The 9630-nt window shown below is 31.0% G+C and overlaps 2 protein-coding genes across 2 annotated transcripts; one reads left to right on the top strand and one right to left on the bottom strand.

The window, feature by feature from the left end:
* Positions 1-2203: 2203 nt before the first annotated feature.
* Positions 2204-2860, bottom strand: BDCG_16333 (uncharacterized protein; the record flags this gene model as incomplete). Its single annotated transcript, XM_045425583.1, has 2 exons — positions 2748-2860; positions 2204-2679 (listed from the first exon to the last, which is right to left on the bottom strand). Exons 1-2 carry the CDS (start codon positions 2830-2832, stop codon positions 2204-2206), a joined length of 561 nt encoding a protein of 186 aa, XP_045279548.1. The 5' UTR covers positions 2833-2860.
* Positions 2861-5012: 2152 nt separating this feature from the next.
* On the top strand, positions 5013-5491 carry BDCG_16332 (uncharacterized protein; the record flags this gene model as incomplete). The annotated part of the gene is made up of 2 exons (XM_045425582.1): positions 5013-5186; positions 5213-5491. The coding sequence occupies 2 exons, from the start codon at positions 5013-5015 to the stop codon at positions 5489-5491; spliced, it is 453 nt and encodes a 150-aa protein (XP_045279547.1).
* Positions 5492-9630: the final 4139 nt, after the last annotated feature.

Genomic DNA, 9630 nt, shown 5'->3' with positions numbered 1-9630 from the left:
GTTCTTTCTCATTAAATCTAGAAAAGAAATGAATTAACTCAGTTTTATTCATATTAAATTGAATTTAATTGATATCTGCTCTAATAAAGATTTTCTTTGCAGCTTCTTCAATAACTTTCAAATTCTCTTTGATAGTTTTTAAGCTGTAGACTAGATTAATATTATTCATATAACTCAGAGATTGCACTATTCTCATATTTCTATTTTTGAATAGATATGCAGCATATATTATAAATCAAATAGATGAGATTAAAGATTCTTATAATTCTTCTATTTTTATCTCAGTCTTATCTTATTTCATTTCATCAAAGAAAAGTTGTATGATTATTTTAGATATAAAACAGTTAACTCATTTTATTAGAGAAAGTGACAGTTTTAACATCTTTAAAGTCTGAATTAACTTTGACTTTGAAACATTATGTCAATAAAAACTGCAGTTGAGATCAGATCTTCATACTTTGCTATTTAAATATCATGAATAATTAAGAGAACAGTGTTAATTACAGAATATTGTTTTCTATCTCTCATTTATTCACTGAATAAAAGAGAGTTATTAATAGAGCTTATAAAAGATAGTTGAGTAACTATTATCTTTTTCAAAATCTTTTCTAGAAAGTTTAATAGAGATATTACTCTATATAACTTACAAATTAAAGTTTTTCTATTAGATTTTGTAAGAATCACTTCAGTGACTTCTCTTCAGTATTCAGAATAATATTCATTTTTTAAGAGATTGAAAAAGAGCTCAAAATATTCATTCTTTAACTAGAAATATGTATTTTGAATAATTAAGTGATTCATTGAATCAGACTCTGCAGCAGTTTTAACAGAACTTGAGAAGATAGCTGACTCTAATTCATCTTGTGTAAGATCATGTCATTCTCAGTCATTTTCATCAATGTAGTTAAGAAGTAATATATTCTCTTTCTCTTTCTCTGAATCTGAATCTGGTGAGTTCTGAAAGAGAATTCTCATGAAAGCTTGACATTTTTTCTCAAAAGAGTTTGCTATGTATAATTCATTCTGAAACTCATGTTCTAAGACTGAAAGTTTTACTATACTTCTTGTTTTACTATAGTTAAAAGCTTTAAAAACTTTCTTCTCTTATACTTCTTCAAGAAATTTATTCCAGCAGTCTGTTTTAGCTCTTTTAATGTCTGAAAAATATTCATTTCTGACAGCTTCAAACTCTTCATCAGATATTATATCATTCTTTCAATCTCTTTCAGCAGTAGCTAATTCTTTGCTTTTAAATGAGATATTCTCATTTTATTAAGATTTTGAATACTCAGAAGATTTTCTCTTTGAAATATTATCTCTAACACTTATTAGAATAATAGATGTAATAAGCTTCACTCTATTCTCAAGCATTTCATTTGAGATATCTTGATCAGAATTTCAATATAGCTCATTCTATCTTTCAGATTTTAACAGTTTTATACTTTCTTCAACTGCTTTTCAATCAGCTTTTTCAAAGTTAAACTGATTAGAGAGAAGAGAATTTTCACTCATTTATTTTTCACTTAGTTCAATATCAAATTGAATAATCTCATGATCTGATTCTGATGTCTTATTCAAATTAATAAATCAGTTTACAAGTCTTCTTTTCATTAGATTTTATGATATGAAGATTAGATCTATAATAGATTTCTGTTTCATGTCTTTTCTAAAGAATGTTTGTTAATCAGACTTATTAATCAAATCTATTGAATACTCAAAGATTCATTCAATCAGATTATCAGCTCTCACTGCTCTCTTGCATTCTGAATTTTATCAGAGATGATGTGCATTGAAATCTTCTACAATTATAGAGTTTCTTGATGAAATTATGTTCAGAAATTCTCTATCAATTATTCAGATATTGTTATTTTTCTTCAATGATTTTTCATTATAGATATTTATAAGCTGTATAGTATCAAACTCATTTTCTTTATCTATAATATCACTCATCAGAATATCAGAGTCAGACATGATATTAAATCTTAGATTAAATTGATATCTTGATCTCTTTCTTTCATAGATCACTACTCTTGACTTTATCTCAGACTTTTGAGATAGAAAGCAGTAGTAGCTTGAATGAGAAATGATGTAATTTTACTCAGCATTAAAATTCAGTTCCTGAAGTAGTATAAAATCAACTTTTTATTCAAATACAATTTGAAGATAAGAATAAATATAATTTAAGTTTCTATTCACATTATTTTCACCACCGCTCCACCACGAACTCGCTCGATTTTTCGAATAAGAACCCGCCGATAGATCCATCGAAAAGCCCTCGATCATACGAGCATTCTGACCCCATCGCCGACCGCATACCCTGTGTGGTGGTGGAGTTATCCAGCCAAACGTGAACCGGACGTTGTTCAAAACTCCTGTGTGGGAGTATCCCCCGTTCTCCCCTACCACACCACAACCCCGGGCCAAAGTGCCATACAAATTGTAAGGTGAAGAGACCTAGCCATATGCACCAATCTTCTCGATTTTGGAAGATCCCTGATCTGTAGTTGTGGAGATATCTGAGGAGCGACCTCCGCGAAAACCCTGTCCATCTTTGATGTTCCAAAACACCAACGCCAAGTCCCACCGTTGTACCGCCCTTCCTAATCTGGCCCATCCCCGGCAGAAAAATACAAAAAGATACCTCGGCGATAATATCAAGCACATAACCAACGGCCACTTCTGAAGTGCAACCTCCGCGGTCTGTCTTCAGTGTATCTGAACATCAACGCCAAGTCTCGCCCTCGTACCACCCCTCTCAATCTGGCCCATCCCCGACAGAAAAGTACAAAAAGATACCTCAGCAACTGTACTCAATACATAATCGGCAGACATGACAACTATAAAATCAGTATACTCCAAGGTCTGACTGAGCCTTTGATCCCTGCACAGTGAGATATATTAAATCTAGTTTTAATACCTCAATATTCAATAGATTCTGCAAGGGATTGAGAACAGCAACACTAGGTTTCTATTGAATTTGAGAATTAACTCTATATTGATATAATCATTGACAAAGTCTTCTATTTTGAGATATAAATAACCAGTTTCTCTACATCCCGCTGGCAATATTTATATTATCATATAGAAACAGACTTATATTCTCTATAATATCAAGACCCTGAAGAGGGAAAGTCTTGGTAGAGGATATACAGTAGTGCATATCTTAGCAGTTTCTATCTCATTCTTCTGCAGCAGTTAATGCAAAAAAAAAGATTTTAGAAATAGTTTTTTACTTCTCTTAAAAAAGTAAGGTGTTTTTCTCTGGATTTTACACAATATTCTTACAAAGAATTAAAAACAGAGTTGTTTTCTGTCATAATTTCATATTCTTTTAAGTAAGAATTACTTTTTCAGTGGCTGAAGAGCTTTCATTAATACTTAATTCTTTTTTACACTCTTTATTAACTGATTTGAGTTGCACACCTGTTGTGTGAGGAGAATTGAATAATTTAGAATAAAATTGAATAGTTTTAATCAATTTCTCTTCAAAAAATTGATTTATTTTTTGTCAGTTTTTCTCTCAAAAACTGTCATATCATCTGATTTACTATCAATTGATATCATACTTTTCCTCACTGTATCCCAAGAAAGAGATTGTAAAGATTTTATTGATTTATCTTAAAAATCAATTTTAGTTTATTAGATTCTCTTCAAAAATCTAACCTAGTTACTGAACTAGTGTGAAAAAAATCAGGTGTTTTATACATAAAAGTCTGTGATTCTTCTTTTGAAATAGTCTGACCAACTTTTCAATTGAAAACAGACTTAGAAACCTCTTAATTGAAACAGTCTGACCAACTTTTCAATTCAAAAGAGTTTAATAAATATCTCAATTGAATTAGTCTGACCAACTTTTCATTGAGTAAGAACAATGAGTTCAAAAGTACACTCAGTTGATATGGAAAAAGATGCTTTCTCAAATGCTATTCCTGAGATTGAAATTCTGAAGAGAAGAAAGAAAGAAGAGATAGAGAAACAACAAGTTCTTGAAATACAGGAACTTGAAAAAGCAAGTAAAATTCTTGAAAAGCAGTGTCTGAGTGAGATGAATGAAGAAGTTCTGTTAATTCTTCATGCTCAGACTAGACAACTATAGGAAGTGATCAAGTTCAAACTTGGAATTTCAAACACAGTTCAAAAAACTTTGAAAATTTCTAATACAATCACTGACTCTTCAGTTTGCTCTTCTTTCTTTTCTACTTCTTCTTCTTCTCCTTCTTTGAATCAGAAGAAAACATATGCTCAAGCAGCTGAATCTGCTGTCTCTAAACCTGCTGTCTCTAAACCTACTGTCTCAAAACCTGCTCAAAATTCTGAGAAAACTGAGAAGAATACTGCTCATGCCTCTATTCATAGAAAAGTGGAAAAGAAAATGCAAAAAGAGAAAAACTTTCAAATCTCCAGAAATAGAAGACTTATTCTCAAAGTCTCAAACCAGGACATTCTGCAAAGAAACAAGCTAAACTCAAATCTCATTTTCAGAATCAGAAATGAAATTAATCAGCAGTTCTTTTCTCAGTTAATGACTGATATTGAAGTTCAAAAACCAGTTATAGCTTCAATTGAATCATCATTCTTTGGAAACTTCATCATTCTGACTACAATGCCTGAATTCAGTGCTGAATTCCTTATTCAGAATGAGAATCTCTGGAAGTCAGTAGTAGAATCTTTGTTAAACACAACAATTCTATCTGAAAGAGATGAAAAGTGGGACAAATTCATTCTTCATGATATTTCAGTTGAAATTTTTGACTGTGAAGAAGAAATGCTACTTCTCAAAAATGAATTGAAAGAATACAACTCTATTCAACTGAGAAAGGAGCCTGTATGGCTAAATTCAATTGAGTTCAGACAAAGCAGGAGAAATGCCTCTGTTCTAGTATATATAAAAACACTTGAACAGTCAAAGATCTCTGAAGTAAGAGTAGCAGGTTTGAAAATGAGAGTTCATGAATACAAAGACTCAAGGATGAACCTCAAAGCTCAAACACAGTGTTCAAACTGTCAAAGATATGGACACTTTGCAATCTCATGTTTTAGAGACTCAAAATGTGCATTCTGTGCCAGAGATCACAAAACTAGTGAGCATAAATGTGAAACATGCTCAAAAAGAGATGAAATTTGTCAACACACTCTGCTTAAGTGCTCTAATTGCAAAGAAAAACATGTATCTAGCTCAAAAGAATGTATGTTTACTTCTAGAACTCAAAAGAACTGGAGAAAAGATGAAGCTCAAAGTCAATCTAGAACTGAAGAGAAGAGTCAAGCCAGTAAACTCACAACTGCAAGCTCAAAAAGAAGAAACTCTCAACTATCTAAGTCTTCAAACTCCAACTCTCCAGCTAAATGTAAACAGAACTTGAATCCTCAAACTCCTGTTAAGATTAGAGAATTGAGAAATGACTCTGATGATAAACTAGATATAATGCAAGCAGTTGAGATTCCTACTTTTCAGAACAGTTATAATCTACTATCTGATGATAGTGATTAGATTCTACTCTACTCTCTTTTAGTATGAATATACAACAAAAACAACAAAAAAAGTTTAAAAACTCTTCAAAAATCACATTTATTCAAAATAATGTGAATAGAAACTCAAATTGTATTTATTCTTGTCTTCAAATTGCATTTGAACAAAAAGTTGATTTTATACTGCTTCAGAAGCCGAATTTTGATGCTGAGCAAAAATATGTTATTTCTCATTCAAGCTACTACTGCTTTTTACCTCAAAAGTCTGAGATAAAGTCAAGAGTAGTGATCTATGGAAGAAAGAGATCAAGATATCAATTTAATCTAAGATTTGATATCATGTCTGACCCTGATATTCTGGTGAGTGATATTATAGATAAAGAAAATGAGTTTGATACTATACAGCTCATAAATATCTATAATGAAAAGTCATTGAAGGAAAATAACAATATCTGAACAATTGATAGAGGATTTCTGAACATAACTTCATCAAGAAACTCTATAATTGCAGGAGATTTCAATGCACATCATCCCTGATGGAATTCAGAATGCAAGAGAGCAGTGAGAGCTGATAATCTGATTGAATGGACCTTTGAGCATTCAATAGATTTGGTTAATAAGTCTGATCAACAAACATTCTTTAGAAAAGGCATGAAACAGAAGTCTATTATAGATCTAACCTTCATGTCACAAAATCTAATGAAAAGAAGACTTGTAAACTGATTTATTAATTCAAATGAGACATCAGAATCAGGTCATGAGATTATTCAATTTGATATTGAACTGAGTGAAAAACAAATGAGTGAAAATCCTCTTCTCTCTAATCAGTATAACTTTGAAAAAGCTGATTGGAAAGCAGTTGAAGAAAGCATAAAACTGCTAAAATCTGAAAGACAGAATGAGCTATATTGAAATTCTGGTCAAGATATCTCAAATGAAATGCTTGAGAATAGAGTGAAGCTTATTACATCTATTATTCTAACAAGTGTTAGAGATAATATTTCAAAAAGAAAATCTTCTGAGTATTCAAAACCTTGATGAAATGAGAATATCTCATCTAAAAGGAAAGAATTAGCTACTGCTAGAAGAGATTGGAAAAATAATGTAATATCTGATGAAGAGTTCAAAGCTGTCAGAAATGAATATTTTTCAGATGTCAAAAGAGCTAAAACAGACTGCTGGAATAAATTTCTTGAAGAAGCACAAGAAAAGGAAATTTTTAAAGCTTTTAACTATACTAAAACAAGAAGTGTAGCAAAACTTCCAGCCTTAGAATATGAGTTTCAGAATGAATCATATACAGCAAACTCTTTTGAGGAAAAATGTCAAGCTTTCATGAGAATTCTCTTTCAGAACTCATCAGACTCAGATTCAGATTCAGAGAAAGAGAATATATCACTTCTCAACTACATTGATGAAAATGACTGGGAATGGCCTGATCTTACACAAGATGAATTAGAGTCAGCTATCTTCTCAAGTTCTGTTAAAACTGCTGCAGGTCCTGATTCAATTAATCACTTGATTATTCAAAATACATATTCCTACTTAAAGAATGAATATTTTGAGCTCTTTTTCAATCTCTTGAAAAATGGATATCATCCTGAATACTGGAGAGAAGCCACTGGAGTGATTCTTGCAAAACCTAATAGAAAAACTTCAATTTCTAAGTCATATAGAGTAATATCTCTATTGAACTGTTTAGAAAAGGTTTTAGAAAAGATAATAGCTACTCAACTATCTTTTATAAGCTCTATAGATGATTCTCTTTTATTCAGTGAACAAATGAGAGATAGAAAACAGTGTTCTGCAATTAACACTGTTCTCTCAGTTGTTCATGATATTCAAATAGCAAAGCATGAGGGTCTGGTCTCAACTGCAGTTTTTATTGATATAAAGGGAGCATTTGATCATGTTTCAAAGTCAAAGTTAATTCAGACATTGAAGATATTAAAACTGCCACTTTCTCTAATAAAATGAATTAACTGTTTTATGTCTAAAAGAATTATACAACTCTTCTTTGATGAAATGAAACAAGACAAGACTGAGATAAAAATAGAAGTATCACAGAGATCTCCAATCTCACTCATTTTATTTGCAATATACACTGCATATCTATTCAAAAATAGAAATATGAGAATAGTGTGATCTCCGAGTTATATGGATGATATTGGTCTAGTCTACAGCTCAAAAACTATCAAAGAGAATTTGAAAGTAATTGAAGAAGCTGCAAAGGAAATCTTTGTTAGAGCAGATATCAATCAAATTCAATTTGATATGAATAAAACTGAGTTAATTCATTTCTTTCCTAGACTCAATGAGAAAGAACTATCTCTAACTCTTTTAAATAGAGAGATTAAACCCAGTGTAAATATCAAATGGTTAGGAGTATGATTAAACTCCAAGTTGAATTTTAAATATCACATTCAACAAAGAACTGTCAAGGCAGAAAGACTATTGAACAACATAATCAGACTATCAAATACAGAGAGAGGTCTATCCTTTCAGGCTATGAGACAGTTATATATAGTCTGTATCACATCAGTAGCTGATTATGAAGTTCAAGTTTGGTGAAATAATCAAGAGAATTTCACTGAACTCTTTCAAAGTCTGTAAAACAGAGCCTTGAGAAGAATTCTGAGAGCATTCAAATCATCTCCTATTAAAGCAATGGAAATTGAAGCTTCAATTCCTCCTCCTGCTATTAGATTTGAAAAGGCCTGTATGAACTATGCTCTGAGAGTTGTAAAGATGAGCTCAAATCATATAATCAGAGAAAGAGTCTCTTCTTCATTTCCACCAATTAACTCTGGAAATGAACTGGATTGAAATAGATTTCTTGATTGAAATGAAAATAATTCTTCAAAGAAAATGCCTTCTCAACTGTACAGACTATGCTCTCTGATTAAAAATCAATTTTCTTCTTTAAATGTTGAAAAAGTTGATCATGAGAAGTTATCTCTCTGGAGAGAAAAGCTTGAATCTCTTATAGACTTACAAATAAGTGAACTATCAAAAGAGAAAGAATATGAACAGCATTTGAAGAGAATTTCTACAATCAATATAAAAGACTCTATTCTGGTTTATTCAGATGGCTCAAAAAATGAGAACTTGAATAGATTAGGCGCAGGCATTGCTTATACTGAAGATAATATTAATTTTATCTCAGATTTCTGAAATCTAGGCTCTGAATGTGAAGTCTTTGATGCTGAACTATTTGCAATAGTGAAAGCTTTCAAACTCATTGAAATAAAATCTCATAAAAGAGGAAATTGTTTGAAAGAGGCATGGATATTCTCTGATAGTCAAGCTGCTTTAAAAAGACTTAGAAATAGTCAGATTCATAATGATCAAATGAATCTTGAACTGATCTTAAACTCTGTTTTGAAAATTCAAAAGAGAAGAACATCAAAGCTGATAATTCATCTACACTGGGTTCCTGCTCACATGAATATTCATGGTAATGAATTGGCTGATTCAGCTGCAAAAAAGAGTGCAGAATTAAGCAGATCTATTCAAAAAATTGTGTTCTGATCTTTTATAAAGAGAAAAATAAAAGAATCTTGTTTAGACAAGTGGAATGAAAGCTGGCAGAAACAAAAGAAGAGTATACATTATTCAAGATTTGAAACAAAACCCAAGTGAAAATCTTGTTTAATTAAATGTAAAAAGAAAATATTCTCATCTATAATACAGCTGAAACTAGGACATGGCTATTTCAAATCTTATATACAAAGATTTGATGATAGATTTGACTCAATAGAATGCTCATTCTGCAATACAAATGAGAATCCTGAGTATATTGTAATGCACTGTGCATTATACAATAGTCTCAGAGTCAGATTGAAAGAGAAGTATAATCTAAATCAATTAAATATGAGATTCTTATTCTCAACTGAGACAGGAATTAAATACTTAATAGACTTTCTATCAGAAACTCAAGCAGCTACAAGAAAATGACTAAATTCAGAATTATCTGAGTATGAAGAGGAGGAAATAAATCAGATATAGTCTGTTAAAACAGCTATACACTCTCTTTTAATAATTTGTTTTGTTATAGTCTCTCTTTACTTTATCTTTTTCTTTATCTTTTTCTTTCAATTTCTTTCTATCTATTTATTTAATGTGTCTATCTTTGAGACTGTGTTCTTTTTCTCTTTTCTT

This window comes from Blastomyces dermatitidis, assembly GCF_000003525.1.
Source record: "Blastomyces dermatitidis ER-3 genomic scaffold supercont1.1, whole genome shotgun sequence".
Lineage (NCBI taxonomy): Eukaryota > Fungi > Ascomycota > Eurotiomycetes > Onygenales > Ajellomycetaceae > Blastomyces > Blastomyces dermatitidis.
This window is presented reverse-complemented; position numbering and strand designations above follow the sequence as displayed.